Consider the following 20,862-nt stretch of genomic DNA (forward strand, 5'->3'; position numbering starts at 1 on the left):
AAAAAAGCCAAAACAAAACAAGAATTTGGGACAGGAAGGACATGCCCTGCACAGAGGAGGCCTGCCAGCCCTGGTCTGTCTCCTCCCACTTTGTCCCTCCACCTGTCCCTCCTGTTACAAGCTCTTTCAGGGTGCCTGGCCGTTCAGTCACAAGTCAGAGTGGCTGCCTCCCGGCCTGGCTGCATCTGTGGAATCCCACGTCCCCCGCCAGCCCCTGGGCTGCCACTGAGGCCTCAGGGCCCGAGTGGACAAGTCAGCCTGTCTCCTACTCGGAGTGCACAGGCCTGGCTGCCAAGCTGGGTGAGAGGCTGGGGCTCCCCCTTTCGGCGTGAGACTCCTGCCCGGAAGCACACCCCCACCCGGCCTCTGCCGGAGCCAGAGAGGGCACGCACGGGCTGGGCAGGTGGGGAGGGCGCGGCGACACCGAGCGCCCGCCCCACTGGTTTCCACGCATGTTTTGTATCCGAGCACAACAATCACACGGAAAACTATACAAAGCTGAAATGCAAAACTCAAGGAACTTTCCCAAAGGAACACGCCAGTGTACCCACGCCAAGAACGAGAACCAGACACGGGCAGTAATGCTCAGGAGCCCCGTGATCCGTGGGCAGGCCCCGCCCTGAGCCCCGACACGCCTGTTCCCGAACCTCGCTGGGAACCACAGGCTCCTCCGACCCCACTCATTCAGCACAACACGAGCGGCCCCTTGTAACACGTCGCTCAGTCTCGCTCTCTACTGTTTCCCCGTGACGAATACCCCACGCTTTATCCATTACGCTCGTGTTTCTCCACTATGCTGTGGATGAATGTGGGCTGTTTCCAGGCTGGGCAATTACGAACAGTGCCACCGTCAACACCCCTGTACAGGCCGCTGTAGGGTACGAGTCGAGAGACTGCTACACAGAACAGGTGCACAGGGTCAGCTTCCCAAAGGGTTACACCCACGTATAATGCCACCTGCGATGCGGCTGCTGCTCAAATTGCTGCAACTCCTCACCAAGGCTTGGTATGGGCTTTTTTCATTGAAAACACTGATCTTGAATTGCATGTCTCTGATGATTAATGAAGTTGCTCATCTTCCATGTGTAATTTTCCTTTCTTACGATCCCTTTTCAGGTTTTGGAATCAAGGGTGAATTGCTGTTTAAAAATGAGATGGAATGTCCTCTTTTTGTAGTTTCTAGAGGCAGCTAGGCAATAATGGTATTATTTCTTCATTAATGTTTACAATGATTCACCAATGAAACCATCAGAGTCTTGGACCTCCTTTGTGGGAAGGTTTTAAAATAATAGATTCAATTTTTTTAATGCATAAAGGACTATTCCAATTTTTTATTTCCTCCAGTATCAGTTTTAATAGGTATTCTGTTTCTAATTTGTCCATTTCATCTAAAATATCAAATTTATCAGTATGAAGTTGGTGGTATCTTCTTACTACTAATTTTTAATGTCAAATCTGACTGATGCTCCCCTTTCATTTTTCATACTAGCAATTTCTCACTTTTCTTTCATTAAACTTTTCAAAGAACCAACTCTTGGCTTTATCGCTTTTCTCTGCTACATGTTTGCTTACTATGTTGTCACTGATTTTTGCTTTAATCTATCACTTCCTTCTACTTTCTTTGGATCTGACTTGCTGTTCTTGTTCCTGCTCCATGATCGATCATTGTCAGCCTTCCCTGTTTTCTAATTCCCTGTTTTCTAATATAGACGTTTACGGCTGTAACTTTCCCACTTAGAACTGCTGTAACTGCAGCCCACAGGTTTTAATACTTCGTATTTCATTGTTGCCGACCAACTTAGTGCCACCAGGGTGAGGTGAGCTGAGCTGAGCAAGCTCTTGCTGAGGCTCAGGCGGTCTCCACTTGATCCTCACCCCAGGGTTTCCACTGAGCACCTGCTGTTTACTCCCTAAGGGGTCCTAAGTTCTAATCTTTGTCTCAGCAGTATGAAACTACCACAAATTTCACTCTGCTTTTCAAAGTTTTTTGTTGAGTTTTAAAGCTCTAGAGGTTCTGATTTTTGGCAAATGGCTTAGGGGGAAAGCTTGCCATGCATTTCACGCCCCTAAAGTGGCTGAGTTCGTCTCTCTAGCCTGTGGTGAGATGGCCACCGCTGTTTGGGTTTCTCCTTCCCCGGCAATGGCCCCTTGCTGGGACAAAGGCTGGATTCTCAGCCTTGCACAGACCCTGCTTCCGGGACAGCAAATGTCCCCAGGGGGAAGCTGTAGGCAGAACTTCAGTTCAGCTCTTTGTGGCTCTCCCTCTGCAGGTCTGTACCCCTTCTAATCCTTCAGCAGCTCTCGGACACCTTCAGACAAATGACTTTTGTATTTTTTCTGGCGTGCAAGTTGTCCTCAGCACAACTACAGGCTGCCTGTGGCTGGTCCACGCAAGCAGTGGTGCTTCTCAAAACGGCCATCAGGCTGTTCTTCTGTTTTAGCCCCATCTTTTCAACAATTTCCAGAGGCACTTGCTACCAATTCCTGAGCTTTTTGGTGGCTTCCTGTAAACTGGGTCACCTCTGAGGAGTCAGCTTTCTCAGACCTGCTGGGGCAGTTGCTGTTCCCCCATCTGCTTTCTAGCTTCCAAAATAGCTTTCGCCTCCTCTACTATTTTCTCTGTCCTGTGGGTTTTTGCCACTAAAACACAGTGCTTTGCTTTTGTTTAGTGATATTGTGGGAGGAGCAAACTAAATTCATGTCACTCTGCCATCCATACCCAGACATCCTCATTTCGAATTTTCCATAGTGAATAAGTGTGCTTCACTTTTATAATGAAAAAATTAAATAACTTTTAAAAATTACACTTCTGTAAACTATATAGTTCCTAACATATAGGAACATACAGACTTTTAATATTCTCTGAATGAATAAATGACATGTAGAACCAGGTGTGGAATCCTGGCTCCTTACCCGTGTGACCTCTACTTTGTCACCCGTAGAACAGGGACCACAACTCTGCCTGCCTCACAGGGCTGCTGCGGGGATTAAATGAGGCAACACAGGCCAAGGCTGTGACACTCTGCAGATGCTCGATAATACGCAGTAGCTATTGTCATCACTCCTAGCAATACCGAGGGGACACGCGAGCGCCAGCCCGTATGCGCGGATGCTCAAGAGTGCAGTGCTGTTTCTGATGCCAGACTGAAAGGCTCGCTTTGCCCTCGTGCGTCTCAGGTCAAGCTGCCTACTCCAGAGCCAGCTCTGGGGTTCGCCTGGAGATGGGCGAAGTGCGCACATTCCCCCTTCAGTTCAAAACTCCCCTTACCAGACAGCACAGAACTCGATTTCCTCGTGGGCTCTCCTGTGGCCACTCTCGCTCTCACCCCAAGGCGTGCTCCAGGACTTCCAGGCAGCAAGAGAAACCATCAGTCTGAGTCCCACCAACTTCCTGTGCCGACTGTCGGGCAAGGTGGGCGGCGAGGGTACATTAGTTTCCTGTTGCTGTTGTAACAAACGACCACAGCCTTGCTGGCCAGAGTGACACAAGAGGATCAGCTCACAGCTGTGTGGGTCTCACTGGGCCACAATCCAGGTGTAGGCCAAGCTTCGTGTCTCTGAGGCTCTGGGGAGGATCTACTTCCTGGCCCATGTGGATCATTGCCTAATTCAGTTCCTCGCGGTAGCAGGACTGAAGTCCACGTTTCCTTGCTGCTGTCAGCTGGGGCCATTCTAGCGTCTGAGGTCACTGCACCACTTGGTTCAGAGCCCCTCCTTCACCTTCAGAGCCAGCCACAGGGGCCAAGTCCCTCTTCCTCCTTCCGTCCATCTCTGACCCACCCATGGACTCGACCGGCTAGACTGGGCCACCAGAATGACCCAGGGTCATCTCTCCATCTGAGTCACATTTACAGAGTCCCCTTTGCCCTGTGGGTAACATGTCACTGGTCCTGGGGACTGCACACAGACATCTTCGCAGCCACTAGCCCGCCTACTGCAGGTGGGGACAGTTGTGGAACAGAAACAGCTTCTTGAATTACCTATGGAATGTTTTGAGTTTTCTGGGCCCAGAAGCCAGGTCCCTAGCCCCTGGCCTGGTCTGTAAGCCAGTGACCAGAGCACAGAAACACCTGGGCCCCATCCCCATTGCCCTCGCTGCATCTCCTGAGCCGCCTGCGCCTCCTACCTGGACGAGCTGGGCCCTGGGCGTGGCCAGCAGGTTGAGGGTGCAGGAGAGCTTGCGGAAGAAGTGCTCTCCGGCCTCCCCGAAGCCGGTGCTTCTTATCCACTCCAGGAGCTGCTGCAGGCGAGCGCAGGCCTGGACGCCTCTGGGCCAGTGGAAGCAACTCAGGGAGGGGCCTGGGGAGGGAAGGAGAGCAGGAGGGTGACACCCAGGCTCCAGCACAGGCAGGCACTGCCCTCCCCACTCTGGTCACCGAGGGCATCACAGCTCCAGGGCAGACGTGAGAACCTGCATCAGTTTCCAAGGCAACTGACAGGCTTCTCAGCCCCTCTCTGGAGTTGGGGTGGGGTGAGAGGGGAAGGTGGCAGGGCAGGGTGGGCTGTGACAGCCAAGACTCCCCTTGTGCCCCATGCTGCCCACTGTGCTGTGACATGCACGTGCTGCAGACTTGCCCTGCTCGGATCTCCTTGAACCCTGAGCAGGGTCCCTGGTTGTAAGTAACCAGGGCCCCTGAGCCCCGGCAGGAGATGGAGGAATGTCAGCTCAGCAAAGCAGGGTCAAAGGTTGGAGTCTTTGGGGCTGCATAGACTTGGGTTCCATCCTGGCTCTGACTGTTCTGGGACAGTCCGGTGACTTCCCTGGGCCCGTTCCCTCCCTGTCACAGGGAAGGTGACCTGTGCAGACCTCTTGTCTGTGGCCTCTCTGAAACCTGAAGGGACCACGGGACCTGAAGGGCCCAGGGAACGTGCTCTGGGAGACATGGCCCGCCCCCAGGCCTCAGCCCGCCTCCACCCTCACCATGGCCCAGACCCTCAGGAAGCAGCGTCCCCCGACCACAGCAGAGCCGTCCCCCAGGAGTCGAGGCAGGAATGTGAGTTCCCGACCCCCAGCCCCCACGAGCACGCGGCCCTCACCCCTGTCGAGGAGCTGGTTAAGGAGCAAAGTGCCAGAGAAGAAGAAGAGGTAGGACAGCATCTGCGAGGCCACCTCAGGGTGCACCTGGAGCTGCCGCAGGAGGTCCAGGGCCGCCTGGTACACGGACACGACACGGCGCAGCTCCTCAGGCAGCTCGGGGGCCGAGCTCCAGCTCTCCCTGCGCTCCGTCGGGAACGGGGGGCATTCCAGAAGGGCGGGGAGGCAGACGTACAGGGACTGGGGGAGAGGAGAACACCAAGAGCCACTTCCAGGACGCTGCCTGCTGAGCAGGGAAGGCTGCCTCACGGCACCCTGCGGGACAGGCTGTGGCTTTTCCCTCCGCCCAGTGAGGGGCCCAGCATGAGCTGCCTCCCAGGGACAGGAGTGGTGGCTTGGCCAGGGCACCTGCTCTGCCAAAGGCTCAGATGACCTCAGGAGGCGCCCAGAGGCAGCCCTTGGAAGATGGGCCCCAGCCCTGTGATTACTATGGGGAGAGCCGCCACCTCCCAGGAGCTAAGGGCCAGGGGACCAATGGCACCTCTGGCACCAGTGGTTCAGGATGACAGCAGAACCACGACCCTCATGCCCCACGCCAGGGCCTCTCATGTCTCATGGCTGACCCTCAGAACATGGAGGCAGGGGGTGCGTTTCAGGAGGTGGGAGGAGGGAGCCAGGATGGCTCTAGTTGCTGCTTGGGCAGGTGGGGGCGGCCCGGGTAAGAGCCACGGGAGGGGCACATCGGGGCCTGCACGGGACCAGGGGCCACTCATCACTGCTGAGGCCAAGCTCCTCACGGCGCGTCCCTGACCCCCCACAGGCCCCAGCAGAGCCCCTGGCGTGAGCACCACCTGAGCCCACTCTGTCCACCTAAGCAGAGAAGGAGCAGCCCCGCCAGGGCAGGGCCCGGCCCCGCGCACCTTGGAGACGTAGTAGACGCACTGCTGGAAGGCGTACAGCACCACCTCCTCCAGCACCGCCATCGCCTCCTCGCTGGCCGTCAGCGTGCAGGAGAACAGTGACTCCTTGGAGCCTGCAGGGAAACAGCAACACCGACAGTCACCCCAGCCACGGCGCTGGGCACATCCGCCAGGTCCCCCTGACGGCACTGCCCGATGCCCCCACCTGGGCTCAGAGACGCAGTAAACTGGCCAACTCTGGGCCGTGGCTGGACTTGAGTGCCCTGGCCGAGCCCAGACCCCCGTGCCCTCCCGAGGGGCCAGGGTCTTGGGAGGACAGACCCCCACACAGGCGGCTCCACACCCCACAGACCCCAAGTGCATTAGAAGTTCATTGACCGACATGTGTGGGTAAGTTCTCTGTCCTGACCAACTGGGCCCACAATGGCAGGGCCTCACCCCCCTGCACCACCTGCAACTTCTCACTCGGGACACAGGTCAGACAGCGTCACTCCACGGAGTAATGCCATTCTTTCAGGGGGAAAGAAACCCACACCACGTTCCCCCGCCCCCGGAGAGGCTGCTGGGAAGATGCTGCTGTGTCTCTGGGCACCAGGAGGGGGCCCAGCCCTGGGCTGGGGGGACAGGGTGAGAAAGTGGGTGCAGCTGAGGCTGAGACCGGGGGTTTGGGGGTGGGGAGCGTTGCCCACAGGGGCAGGAAGCGGGCATCAGTGGATGCCAGGTGATTCCGTCCCTCTGGGCAGGCAAGAGGCTGCCAACCGGGTGAAATCAAGCCTCAGGGCCTTCCAGAACATGAGGGGGTACCTGTTGGTCTCAGTGACTAGGGTCCTGCCGGCTCCAGGGGAAGGGACCAGGACAAGCCGCCAGCCATCCCGCCTCTGTGCTTCCTCGTCCCTTCAAACCTCGCTTATTCCTTACACGGAACTGTGGGCTATCAACCACGGCAGTTTCCTGACAACTCTGCCTCCTCTCCCTTCCTGATGTGGCCTTTCCATGCCGAGGCCACACCACCAGGACCTCCTGGCAGGCCTGTGAGGGGGCACTGGGTCTGTAGGACAATAGTCACCAACCCGGAGCAGGGGACCGGGCTGCCCTCCTGCCGGGCAGACTGTGAGGGAGGCGCCAAGGCCACACAAAGCACGTGAACATGCTTCTACCACCTTCGCTACTCCCGGTGCTTCTCCTTCAGGGCCTGGGGCTGCCCTGCTTCCTGCCCACCAAGCCCACCCTGTGGGCTCCGTCCCCCAGAACGTCCCCCTGGCCCAAGGGGTCTCATTTGCTCCCTGCAGTCTCCCTGGGCAGCTGGGGGGACCCGGGGCCTGGGGGCTCTCTGCTGGCTTCAGTGCTCCTTCTTCTGGGAGCCTCGGGGCCTTCAGAGACCTGCAAGCCTGGCCCAGACCACCGACCAGAACGAGAGCCAACGGATGGATTCGCTGCCAGGCTGACTCCAGACCCGGTCACCTGACACGGGACCTGTCTGTGGGGCAGCTGCCCTGGCCACACACGGCTCCCTGGGGCAAGGGGCAGCACTGGGGGCGGGGAGAGGGGTGCGTGGGGATGGCAGGAGGGGCAGGCGGGGAACGCGACAGAACCACCCAAGATGCTCCTGCCTGTGGCGCCAGCTCTGCCGGGATTTCTGAGTCTCCGACACCCACAGGCCTCTTAGAGGACCAGCAGGCCTGCAGCCCTGCCTGCTCCCAAAGGCCCAGGGCTGGGCACCCCTCCAGGCGCCTGAGGAAGCCCACCCTGCCCCTAAAGGTGGAAGCGCTGAGCCTCAGCCGAGAAGACAGAATACTGGAGAACCCTAAATGGACACAGCAAACGCCGTCTCCTCCCGAGATGGGAAGACGAGGCCTCCCGGTGAGAGCTTTGGACAAAAACATGTTTGGGGAATGACAGCACCATTTCTCTAGCTCTGCAACGTGACGTCTGCTTGGAGAATTCTTCCCAAGACATTTCCTGCAAAGGGTCAGAGCTTCTGACCTCCTTCGGCCTCTAGCGGATGCTGTTTTCCTCTGGGTCATCCCGCGCCTGCCTTGCTCATGACACCCGGATCCTGCAGCGTCCCCAGGCCCCGTGGTCTCCCAGGGCCGGCGGGCCGGGCCGGGCTCAACAACACCCAGGCCCCCGACCAAAAATAACTTCCTCCCCAAGACCGGAGGCAGCAGGAGCAGCGTTTCCCATGAAGAGCAGCCAAGGCGGGTCCCCAAACGAGACTAAGGCCTCTGACATGCAGCCTTGCGGGAAGGGTGTCAGCAGGGGACTTGCCCAGAAGTCACAGAGGTGGGGAAGCCAGTTCCCTGAACTGACTCTTTCTGCAGGAGCCAGGACAAAAGGGACTTCCCTGTCAGCGTCCCCCTAACCAGCCTCATCCCTGGAAGATCAGCCAGGACCCAGGTGCTCCTCGGCCAACGTCCACTCCAGGGGAGTCTCTGCCATTTCGGAACCCACCTGCCAGCTGCGACGCTGATCTGGGCAGCTGAGGCCTTCGGGGAGACCAGCGCTGGAATCCCGGCAGGCCAAGCGCCCGGGGAGGCCCGAGGGCCAGGCGGCTGGACGTGAGGGGCCGTTGCTTAGGAGACGTCACATTTAGGGGGAAAAGGCAGATGAAAGATCCGCTTTAGACCCAGGCCCTGTGGACGGAGAGGCCGCCTCTCCTGCTGGCTGCCTTTCACATCTGCCTGAGGGGACAGCGATGGAGGCCACAAGGAATGTCCCTGGGACTAGGCCCTCCTGCTGAGGGCCACGCTTCCCTCCACAGATCCACAGAAGCCCAGGTGCCCGGGTCCTGGGAGCCCCACAGAAAGGTCCCACCTCCCCCTTCTCTGTGGAGCAGGGATGAGAAACCACAGCTGACCAGAAGGAGCACGGGCAGAGTCCAGCTGGCTCCACTTCCCTGCCCTCTCCCCCCCACAACCCAACAGCCAGGGCCCGGCCCCCAGTCCAGCCTGGTCTGCACGGTCCACCCTCCACCCCACCCAGGGACAAGGGCCAGGCCCCCCTGGAGCAGAGCAGGAGCCTGTCACTGCACAGATGCCCCAGCCCCTCCCTCTCAGCCACCAAGAGCACCTCCACAGGAAATCTACGCCAGGGGGGGCCAGGGCGCAGCAGAGTTTCAACACTCACAGATGCAGCTGGGCCCAGGACCTCACCCTGGCCTTGTTTTCATGTGGCTCTTTCAGATGGAGCCACAGCCACCTCCTGGGGACACAGCTGAGTACACAGAGACACTACAGCATCCAGCAGACCAGGCCCATGGGAGCACCTCAGCCAGGCCCCGTCCCACATGCCTTGAAGCTCAGAGACACAGCCTGAGAGCAGCTCCCAGTGTGCCCAGGCCCTCCAGAGGCAGGGCCACCAAGCCACCTCCACTCAGGACCCCCACAGCACCTGGAAGGGCCTGAACAGCAAGGGGCCCCACAGAGGTGGGAGAGTGAGTGGCTTTGCTTTTGCCACAGCAGAACCAAGCTGCGCGAGGGCAAACCCGAGGCCGCCCACGGGAGGCTCTGGCCCACGCAGTCCCGTCCTGCTGCTCCTCCCTGGCTCCGCTCCAGGGCCTCCTGGGCCTGCTCCAGGCCCCACACAGCCCTGGGCCGACACAGCCACAACATCCCAACCGGGCCTCGAGGCCCCCTTCTTCCCGGAGCCCTCCCAGACCGCCCGGTCGGGACCACTCTCACTGAGTGCTTTCAGAGCACTGCCCACTGCATTTCAGAAATCCTAAAATGCACATTTCCCCACTTTTTAATCTTTGAAACTGATACCATCTGCCATTGTACAACGATAACTGGCAACATTCTTCCTTTCTGAAATAACGGAGCACCTCACACGGGCGGTGGCCCGTGGCATTCAGTTCATGTGTCTCCCCCAGAGTGGCCTGTGTAACCCCGGCCTCCCTGTAAGCAGAACGGAGCGGGGCTACAGTCAAGGTGACACTACCACACAGAGCACATGGGACCAGGGTACAGATGGGGCACCAAACGCACCATGGCCAAGAGGCCCCAGACCCGCCCAAGCCACCAGTGCTGGCCTCACAGGAGGTCCCCAAACAACTGCCACATGCCAGCCAGAAGCCGAGGAAGCCCCAGCACGAATCCATCCCTGTTCTTGAGGCCACTCTGCCGGGGGATGGAGAAGCCACCACGCTCACCCTGCCTGGGGGCGCCGGCGCAGCTACCAGGTGGCGCCAGCCGTACCTGTGACGTCCAGCTGCTCCTCCATGCTCTGCATGTACAGTGGGCATTTCTGCTGGATAAAGTACAGGAGCTCGATGGAGTTAGACATCCAGAAAAGAATGTGCTGCAGGTCTGGAACTAGGTCAGCCACGGTAAAGCTGGCCGCGATGGGCTCCTGGCTACCGAGACAGAAACACCGCGTTACGCTCGGCCGACACCAGGCAGGCGGAATCGCTACTCTGCCCGCGTGGGAGGTTCGTTTTAATGGGGCACAAAAAAAAACCACCACCACTGCCCACCTAGTTGGGCCGAGAAGTTAAACATACATGTGTGTACCCACTTGGCACCTGCCCGTGACACCCAGCAGCCAGCAGCTCCTATAAACCTGCCAGGACAGCTGGCTGCCAGGCCCCTGGCAAAGAACCTGGCGAGGAAACTGTTTCGTGTCTTCTCTTTGGAATCAGATGGGAAAGTGGCTGCAAATGTTAAAAGAGTGTGCAAATGGGTGAGTGCGCGAATGCGGGGGTGGGGGAGGGGACCAAGATACGGCCCAGGGTTTTTAGAACAAGAAACCTGAGTTTGAGTGTATTATTTAAGTGAACCAAGTGATTACCAGAGACAACAAACAGTAACGGACTATCTGGGGAGGTGCCCACGGCAAGATTAACCAGCTTTCCCACAGCGGGAAGGCAGAGGGTGGCGTGCAGTGGGCGAGTCAACAGGCAGCAGCCAAGCCAGTTTCCCCCACAACCCTTCTGCACAGTGGGTTCCTTGTCCCTCGAGCACACTGTCACTCTGGCTAATTAACACGGAAGGAACTCGGGCCCCTCCAGCGACCTCTGGCTCAGTGCTCCCTTTTCAGGGGACAATGTCAACGTCTGGGTCATCTGCCTCCCTCACCAGCCACCCCCATGGGCTGGCTTCAGAGCCCCAGACCACTCCTGCACCTCATGGGCACCAGCCCCAAGTCTCTGCCGATGGCTCCCCTGCCCACCATGTGGCTTGAAACTGCCTTTTATTGTCCTAAACCAGCCTCTCAGAGCAACTGAGGGATGGATATGGAGAGGCTGTGCTGAGGTCCCCACACAAGTCCTCATTTTAAAATGCCAACTGCACATCTTCCTCACAAGACCCCCATCTCCTCAACACCCCAGCTCAGCGCTGAGCCCTTGGACGGGCTTCAAGGACACCCAGGGTGGGGTTCTTGCAGCTCCGCATGACGTTTCGTCCACACTGCCGCAGTCACATCCCGGGGACACCTGTGGGCTTCCCACGCAGGGGTGTGCCCTCGAGCGGTGAGCAGACGGGGTCGTTCAGCAGCAGATCACACCACCCACAGTGCACCCGGGCTGGCCAAGGTGAGGAGGGCGCCCCTGCTGCCTGACCCCCGGCTGTCCTGGGGCTCCCCACAGCCTTGGTGTCCCTTCCTAGCGGGATCCTCAGGGGCAAGCTGAGCACAGCCAGCGGGAGGATGGACAGTTGTCACAGTGACAACTGCGCACCCGGTGCCGGGGGTCTGTGCACAGCCCGGGGTCCTGGGGAGAGGAACCACGCCCACGGGGAAGGCCGCTGGGACCGGTGGGCGGCCGGTTTGTGAGGGCGACAGCAAAGGGCTGAGGCTTTCTCCTCCTCCTGTTCCTTTCCCTGCTGAGCGGCCACCGGGCCGAGGGGAGGAACCCAGGCTCCGTCCAGATCCTCCCTGGTGCCCAAGGGTTGGCCTGTTCTCGCTGGCGTCATTTCGCTTTTGTCCACAAACAATGCTGACCCCTCTCTCTCTACCCTGCTCCTAGCGGGGAAGCAACTGGCCCATGCCGGCCTCTCCTGCGTCCGTGGCCGGGCAGGTCTGCTGTGGCCGACGCCCGCACGCTTATCCCACACGCTCACACCGGCTTCACTTACACAGACGTATGCAGACAGGCATAAAGAGTTTCATGTAGTTAAAAAAAGGATTAATTCAGCTCTTCGGAGCCTAATTCCATTTTGTTTTCAACATTTACTGCCCTTCTCAATTTCACTCAGAAGTCAAAGGTGTAGACACGCCTCTACCAGAAAACAAGACACCAGGCATTGCCAACTGGAGCTCCAGTATCGACCCCAGAATGGTCAGCATTGAGTGCCACCACCTGCCAGCCCTGGGCCCAGGGAACGACAGAGACCCGGCCCGGCCTACCCAGGCCTGCTGGGATGCAGGAGAGGGTCTGGGGGAAAGGAAGACCCCGTGTCAGCCCAGGAGAGCTCCCGATGAAACGAGAGGAGGGAGGGCACAGGGCACTCAGGCAGAGAGAGCAGCGTGGGCAGAAGCTCGGCCGTGTGGAGGCCTGGGGCAGGGCACCCACACTCAGGCAGGGCACCCACGCTCGGGCAGGAGGAGAGGGCGAGGGGCAGGCGTCTCCCGAGCGGTGGCGGAAGGGAAATGGCACATGCGGCCAGCGCACAGGAACCCCCTCCTAGGAGCCAAATCAGTGGGAACACGCACACAGCACCCAAGGAGCACAGACAGGAGTGCATGGATGTGGCCCAAACCTGGGCATGCCTGGCCCACCCACCAGTGAGAGGACCAAGGGAGCAGCAATGGTGCTCTGGAACATAGGACATAACGCGTGAGAAAAAAGAATTAGGTTGATCACATCTACTAACCTGGAGTTTAAAGCAAACCACAAAACAATTCACCCAGCCTAATCTCAGCAGGTTTAAAAAAAAAGAAAGAGACGAGATGATCAACATTATCCTGCAGGGAACTGTCAGAAGTTGGGGGCTGGGGAGGGGAGGGCGTTTCCCGCGTTCCTGTGTAGCTAAGTATTGCTCATGTTTTGACTGTGAGAACATGTGTGTACAATGGCGATGGGATCCCACTGGGGACACCGTGGGGGGCAGGAAACCAGAGCTGAGGACAGCTGGACTGGATCCCGAGCAGCCTGGACTGCAGGGTGCAGTGCAGGGCGCCGGGGACACCAAGAGGCCTCAGGGGCTGAGACGACCAGGGCGTGGACTCGAGCAGGAATCACACAATCAGGGGACAGGCAAAGCACAGGAGGAAGACAACGGAGTGTCTGATTTGCGGCGAAGAGCCTGGCAGAGCCACCTCTGACACTGAGAGGAAAGAAGAGAGTTCAGCCTCCCCGGGAGGCTGGGAGAGGCAGGACAGAGGGAGAGAGACCTGGCCAAGACCGGGTCAGAGACATCTGGAGACCAGAATGTCAACCAGAGAGAAGCAAGAAGTCACTGGCAGCCAAGGACACGTCAGAACAAAGCAGGAACTGCTGCATAAGGCCCAGGGAGCGGGCAGCAGCTGCAGGGGCAGGCGGGGCCCAGGCAGGCAGAAAGCAGGAGCGCTGTTGCCAAGCACCCAGGATGGGCCGGGCAGAGGCTGAGGACAGCTGGAGGTGGCAGGACCAGGCAAAGGCTGGATTTGTAGTTTCCTTTCTTTTCTGAAACTGAAGAAACCTTTCTGATGGCAAAGGGACGGGTGGGTGCTGAAAAGCAGCCTCTGGAAGCTGCTGAGGGGGACGTGTTTGCTGGCGGGGCAGACTGCAGGGTCAATGGGCCACACCCACGTGTCCTCGACCACCCGCCCAGCCTGCACACTCCATCTGTTTGGAGCAATTTTATTTGGTGGCAAAACTTGAGGCTTGTGTGAGGCCACGTACATGCATGGTCTTTAGGAATCCGCTTCATGTAAGCATCTGCAAGTGGAAGGCTGCCTGCCCATGGGGTGCTCTGTGACACCCAGCGCATCCACCACCTGACCTTCCTCAGACTCCAGAATACTCCGAACCCTAAAACACATCTGGGCCCAAAGGCTTGGGTTGGTCAACTAAAGGTGACCTGAGGCTGCCTCTGTCCCTGACTGTGTAAGTGACTGGGAGCACATTCTGTTACAAAGCCACACGCAGGCGGACAGGATCCCTCTGAGCCCTGCTGGGCTGCAGGCTGCCTGATTCGAGAACGGTTCTTTGCCCAAACAAACCCTGTTAAATTCAATTTGTCAAAAGTTTTTCTTTTAACAGATGAAGGACTGCAGGCCCGTGTGTGCATGGACATAATTATTTCTTATATATAACTACTGGAGGCTTTGCTGGAGGAACACAAGTAAAACCGTTGGGTGCTGTTAGGAGCTCAGAAGAGGAGGCAGGAAGTTCCTCCTCGAAGCCCAACAGGAACTGGCGACAGTGCATGGAGGAAAAGGCAGTGTGAAGGACATTGCGGGAAGCAGGACGAGAAAGAATCGTCAAAGCTGGTTCTAGGTTCTCGACGTGGAAACCGTCACCACTGGGAACACGGCCATGTGCAGCCACAGGTGCAAAGCTTTATACTGACACACGAGGTGGGCGAGGGGGAGGTTCCAAAGCTGATTCAGGCCAATTCAAAGCAAATATTTCCAAAGGGACTCTGAAGCCAGCTGGGTCTGACAAACACAACAAACCAGAACTTTCCGAGCACCCCCACTCTGTTCACACCTGAGCCTGGAAAGGCACCGCTGTGACACGGCAGCCCGATCCCTCCTCCTGCTGTGAATGCACAGAAATGCTGGGTGCAAAAGAATCAAAACGAAAACTTTGAAAGGGTGGGAGGGCGGAAGGAAAGGGATTTCCTGGGTGGTGAGAACAAAGAGCCAGAGGCCAGGATGAAGCTGCAGCTGCAGCCAACAGAGCTTCCAGACGTGTGGCCCCAGCAACAAGGGCTTCCACATGCAGGCGAGGACACAAATGTGGCCTTGGGACAAATTAGGCGTGACTTGAAACTCAGTCCCTAAATAAAGCTCACAGCCTCTACCTACTGGTCCCATAAGAGCCACAAAGATACCTGTTTGTCCATCCATGCCTTAGTAGGTAGGGGACAGAGGGAATAAAAAGTCATCTACAGGAAAACTAACCCTTAGGCCTGCACCTACGATGGTCACACAGCCACTGGAGAGCAAGAAACAAACACCCGGGAACGCCAGCAACAGCTCCAGACCTGTAGGACCCAGGACCCCGGGAGAACAACGGTGAAAATCACCTTGCCAGTGACGTCCACAACCAGACTCGTGACCAGTCAGCAGAGAAAACCACCCAGTGAGCCGGGCACAGCAGCTCACACCTGGAGTCCTAGCACTTTGGGGAGCTGAGGCAGGAGGATCGCTTGAGACCAGGAGTTGGAGGATGCAGCAAGCTATTGTAACAACACTGTACTCAGCCTGGGCTAGAGTGAGACCCTGTCTCAAAAAAAAGAAAAAGAAAAAAGAAAACCACCTAGTAAGGCTGAGGTCACACTGAAAACTACACTGCAGCAGTGGAAAGTGCCAGAATGAGGGAGAGCCAGAGGATGTAACACACAGGACAGTCACCCTACCAAAAGAAGAAAAAGACATGACCACGACACAATCATATTTCAAGTAACTGAAAAGATAAAAGAATGTAAGCGCAATGGTTGAACAAGGCACGCTCAATTTAAAGGAAAAAAGAACTGGCTAAATTAAAAAGAAACCCAATGAAAACCTCAGAAAAAATTTTAAAATAGTAGATTACACACAGCTGAGGAGTGAATGAGTGAACTGAGCAACCAGTTCAGATCTCAGAATGCACCAAAGAGACACAGAGATAAAAACGTGCGTGAGCAGGGAAGAGACGTGGGGGACAGAAGGAGAAGGCCCGAACCACGGCTAACAGGAGCACCAGGAGCAGAGACTAGAGAGGAGAGAGTTACAGTGAAATTCAAAGAGACGATGGTCACGTGTTCTCAAAAAGTGAAGCTAGGCCAGGCACGGTGGCTCACACCTGTAATCTCAGCACTTTGGGAGGCCAGGAATTCGAGACCAGCCTGAGCAAGAGTGAGACTCCGTCTCTATAAAAAAAAATAGGAAAAATTAGCCCGGCATGTGGTGGTGCATGCCTGTAGTCCCAGCTATTCAGTAGGCTGAGGCAGGAGGATTGCTTGAGCTGGGGAGTTTGAGGTTGCTGTGAGCTACGATGAGGCCACAGTACTGTACTCTAGCCCAGGGCAACACAGTAAGACTCTGTCAAAAAAAAAAAGCAAAACAAATGAAGACAAACAGATATGATTCCGACACTGGAAGGAGCCCACAGAATTCCAAGCAGGATAAATAATAACAGGCCACACCCTGGATATATTGTAGTAAAATGTATAACATTAAAGATCAAGAGAAAATCTTGAAAAAAGACAGAAAAAGAAACTAATCACAATACAACAAAAATTAGACATACACAAGGCTTCTCATCAGAATAGATGCTAAAATATAACGGAATAATATCTTCAAGGGTTGAGAGAAAAGAGCCACTCTCTTCAAAACAAAACAAAATCAAAACATTTTCTGACACCAAGTCCAAAATTGTTGGCTACAACAGAGCCACACAAAAAGAATGATTCAAGGAAGCATTTCAGTAGCAAAAAAAATAATCCTTAAAGGAGCGAGTAACTACAAGAAATAATAAGAAAAAAACAAAAACCACTGGTAAGCATAAGCACGTGGGTAAATCAATATAAACAAAAAGCAAAGACTGATTTGGGAAACAGCAGGGCTGAAAACAAGGTGAAGCTGGAATAACAGAAGTCATCAAATGAAAGCCAGGAAGTAGGATGAGAGTCGAAGCATTTTAAGATCTAGTGTTCAGCAAAAAGATATTTTAAAAATAACTATGAAATCAACAGAGAAGGGGGAATTTTAAAAATCTAATTCGATAGGAAAGTATTAAAAAATAAAGGTAACAGGTGTGGTAAACAGAAGGCACAGAACAGATGCTAAAATAGATAATGATAGTGCAAAAAAATAAATTCGTAGACAAATTTTAGCAATAAATTCAGATGGGAAAATCCTAATTAAAATATCAACACTCAACATCACTAATCATCAGAGAAACGCAAAACACAGCCAAGAGACAGCATCTCACACCTGTTAGAACGGCTGTTATGAGAAAGAGGAAAGGTAACAGGTGCTGGCCAGGACGGCACATTGTCAGTGGGAACGTGGATTAGTGCAGCCATTATGGAAAACAGCATGGAGGAGCCTCAGCAAATTAAAAACACCACTACCCTACGACCCAGCAATCCCACTACTGGGTATGAATCCGAAGGAAACGGAATCGGTGTACAGAAGAGATGTCTGCACACCCTTGTTCTCCGCAGCACTATTCACAACAGCCAAGATATGGAATCAACCTGGATAAAGAAAACGTGGTGTAGATACACAACAGAACACTATGAAAATTCTGCCATTTTCAACAACACGCACGAGCCTGGAGGCCACTGTGGGAAGTGAAGGAAGCCAGGCACAGAAAGGCAAACGCTGCGTGACCTCACTCAGCCGTGGAACACGACAAAGCTGACCTCACAGAAGCAGCGAGCAGAACGGTGGTCACAGGGGCTGGGGGATTTGAGGGCAAGGTAGGGATTTGGGGAGATATTGGTCAAAGGATATGAAATTTCAGTTCAATAGGAGGAGTAAGTTCAAGAGATCTACTGTACAACACGGTGACTACAGTTAATAACGGTATGTTGTATTCTTGCAAAATGCTAAGAGTGGATGTGAAATGTTCTCACCACAATAACAATAACTATGTAAAGTAATGCATGGGTTAATTAGCTAGATTTAGTCATTCTACATGTATATATGCTTCAACACATCATGTTGTACACGATAAACACATACAATCTTCTCTGTCAATTAAAAAAGTTTACCAACACACTGTAGCTTGCCATGCTAAAAACTCAATAGTCCTGGAGGCTTTAATCCCAGGAACTCGAGAATGGTTCAGAGTGAGAACAGCTATGAGCACTCCACACTAACAGAATAAAAGGGAAAATGATGATCCTAGATGTAGAACAGCATTTAGTAAAATTCAGTGATCATTCACAATTGAAAAAGAAACACACAACACGTAGATCTGAAGCAAATACAGCAAAATGTGAATAATGTTAAATCCAGGTGTGAGTTCAGGGGTGAGTGATGTATCTGTACTGTGCTGTATTTTGGAAGTGATTCATTATTTTGAAATGAAAAAAGAAAAAAAAAAAAACCCTACAAGCATACATTAGAGCATGGAAACAGGGCTGTTTTTAGGTCCTAAAAGTTCCGGAAAACACAGAACAAGAAAGCAGCTGCTGAAGCGAAGGCCCGGGCTCTTCCTCTTAGTGGGGAAGCCGGGTCCACCTGGCTCCGTGCTGCAGACCAGGGGTGCCGGAGGCCACAGGCCCCCCACAGCCAGGCACAGGGGCCAATGTCCCAGTCCTACCTGTACCTGGGCACTTCCACAGCTGGGCCTGCCCCTGTCACGTCCACACCCCACCCCAACCCTGGAACTCTGGCTGACCCAGAGCAAAGCAGGAGAGACGTGGCAGGAGGCCACCACACCTATGGCCCGGTCCCCACCCCAACTCCCAGGTGAACGTCCCCTCGGCATAGAGAGCCTGCAAGACACAGGACAACACTAAGCACCCATGGCCCAGCCACCTTCTCGCCATCAGTCCTTCCAGGGCCTGGTTTCTACTAGGGAGCCCCCTCCTGTCAAGCCGGGAGGCAGAGTCTAGGTCCCCCACATAGTCCCAGACCTCAGAGGCCTGTGACTCAGTGCATAATATTTGGCTCTTGCTTGGGGAGTAGGTGTCTGTGAGTGAGAGGTATCCTGAGCTCAGCTCCCCTGGGTTGGGCAGTGAGGATGGCCTGCCGGGGACCCCCAGGACACACCCCAGAACCTGTCATTCCTACCTTTGCCTCTTTCCTTCATAGGACCCTGGGGCGTAGGTAAGGCACGCACACATGGCAACAGCGTGCTTTATAAATGGACTGTTTGGGCAGGTGAGGCATGAACGGGAAGGAAGCAGCCTCCATGTACCGTGGCCTGACTGGGGGAGACTACAGCACCGCAGCCATGTGCCCCAAGCCTTTGTCCCCTCCCCCACTGCCCACTGCGACCGCCACCTTCAACTCTGCTCTCTTCAGGGTGTTGTCACACAGGTGTGCATCTTAAACAGGGTGGCTTAGTGGGGAACTTCATATACTCGGGCATGCGTGTGTGTGCGTGTGCGCATGCATGCGTGTGTATTTAATCATGTTACAGATGCTGTTCTGGGTGCTTTTTTTCCCAGCATTGTCTTTAGATTCGACTACACTGAGACAGCCCACAGCTAAAGGTCATTCGCTCCCAGCACTGCAGCATCCACTGTATACACTGCCCTCTGCCTGGAGACCCGGTGGCTTCCTGCCCCCGTGCTTACGAAGCCCCCTCCACGTGCAGGTGTCTCTAGGGGTCCATCCAGAGTGGGAGTGTGGGCCGCAGGGCCTGCACGTCTGTCTCAGGTGGATCCAAATCGTTTCCCCACCCCCAGCAGTATCTAAGGCAGAGATGGTGCCTTCTGTGCAGACGTGGGAGTGGCGGTGCACTGCCCGCCTCTGCCCTGGGCACGTGGCACCCCTGCAAGAGCCAGGTTGGCTCTGACACACCACCAGCAGCAGGGAAAGGGAGAGGCGGTGAGGAGGACCTCTCCTCTCGGCCTCAAGGATGCCCTGCAGAAACTTCCCAAACCCAGAGCCTCCCAGGGAGATGATTCAAGATATGGAAACGCCACTCTGAGACGGAAAGACAGCTTGACAGAAGCCCAAGGCACTGGGAGGCCCCTTGGGACCTGGCTCCGTGGGAAGGACAAGCCCCGAGGAACCTGCTGCCGAAAGGCAGGTACAGTAACCAGGCTGTACTTACAGTTGTGCCTGCTTCTCTGCTAGCTCTTTGGTTTTCTCCTACAATTAGAAAGGGGGGAAAGGCAAATGTGAGAAAAACAGGATAACACAGGGACAGTTCAAACACACATTACACCATCCACCTGAAAACATCCACTGTTGCCCCACGCAACTGTGCTGTGCTGACGACATGTTCTAAGCTGTGTTGGAAAGAACATTTTCCATTTGACTTAGATATCTTCCCATTCCATTACTGAACATGACCTACATGTTTCCTACAACAGAAATATTTCACAGCCCTCTGGCTTACATAACAACTGACCATTTAAAAAATAGTAAAAACAGGCCAAACATTTAACAAAGACTAGGATGAAGATTCTACTAACACTCTCATTGTTAAGCTTAATATAGACTTTTTTAAATGCCAGCCACAGTAATAATAAATAGACACATATGTGCTTGAATATTTATAAGTACATTTAAACTTCCCAACAGGGACTCAGGTTGAACTAATATTTTTTGTGCCGTCATTATTTTTAATCAAGAAATATTCTTGCTTTAGTAATAAATTATCATCTGGCTAAACATAATCCTAACTGCTGACTCTGCTCTTGTAATACGGGCACCTCTGCCTACCTGTTTGATGAGAATGAGGATGGGGAGTGGCCACAGAGAGTCGTTTGTGCTCAGGAAATGCCCGAGCAAGTGGCCCTGGAGGGGGATCTAGACGGGGCAGAGTTGAGGGTTAGGAGTCTCACGGTGGGGTACCGGGGGGACTGTGGAATCAGACTCAGCTCCAGATCTTGAATGAGGTGGGTCATGTCTAGGGGCCTCAGTTTGCAATCCTGCAAGCTGTAGGCAGAGCTGGCCCAGGTGAGCTGTGGGGAGTGGACTGGGAGTGCAGCTGGAGCCCTGGGCGACGGACACTTGGATTCAGCTGGAACCTGGCTCTCCACCCAACACTGTGCTCCCTCAACTATGACTGACACCCTCCTGGCCTGGGTTTCCAGCTGTGACATGGGATACGGCATCTGCCCCGTCAGAGTGGTTATTTACTATTGA

General features: G+C 55.0%; 1 protein-coding gene across 2 annotated transcripts in view; it reads right to left on the reverse strand.

The window, feature by feature from the left end:
• The window catches only part of RADIL (Rap associating with DIL domain), a 68,503-nt gene that overhangs the window by 5,883 nt on the left and 41,758 nt on the right, over window positions 1-20,862 (reverse strand). For both annotated transcript variants that reach the window (XM_045541240.1, XM_045541239.1), the window contains exons 5-9: window positions 19,823-19,860; window positions 10,152-10,309; window positions 5,956-6,068; window positions 5,038-5,275; window positions 4,127-4,299 (exon numbers count right to left, since the gene is read on the reverse strand). In XM_045541240.1, the coding sequence (XP_045397196.1) occupies window positions 4,127-4,299; window positions 5,038-5,275; window positions 5,956-6,068; window positions 10,152-10,309; window positions 19,823-19,860 (720 nt within the window). The remainder of the gene's footprint in view (window positions 1-4,126; window positions 4,300-5,037; window positions 5,276-5,955; window positions 6,069-10,151; window positions 10,310-19,822; window positions 19,861-20,862) is intronic.

Source organism: Lemur catta, chromosome 2 (assembly GCF_020740605.2).
Source record: "Lemur catta isolate mLemCat1 chromosome 2, mLemCat1.pri, whole genome shotgun sequence".
Taxonomy (NCBI): Eukaryota; Metazoa; Chordata; class Mammalia; order Primates; family Lemuridae; genus Lemur; species Lemur catta.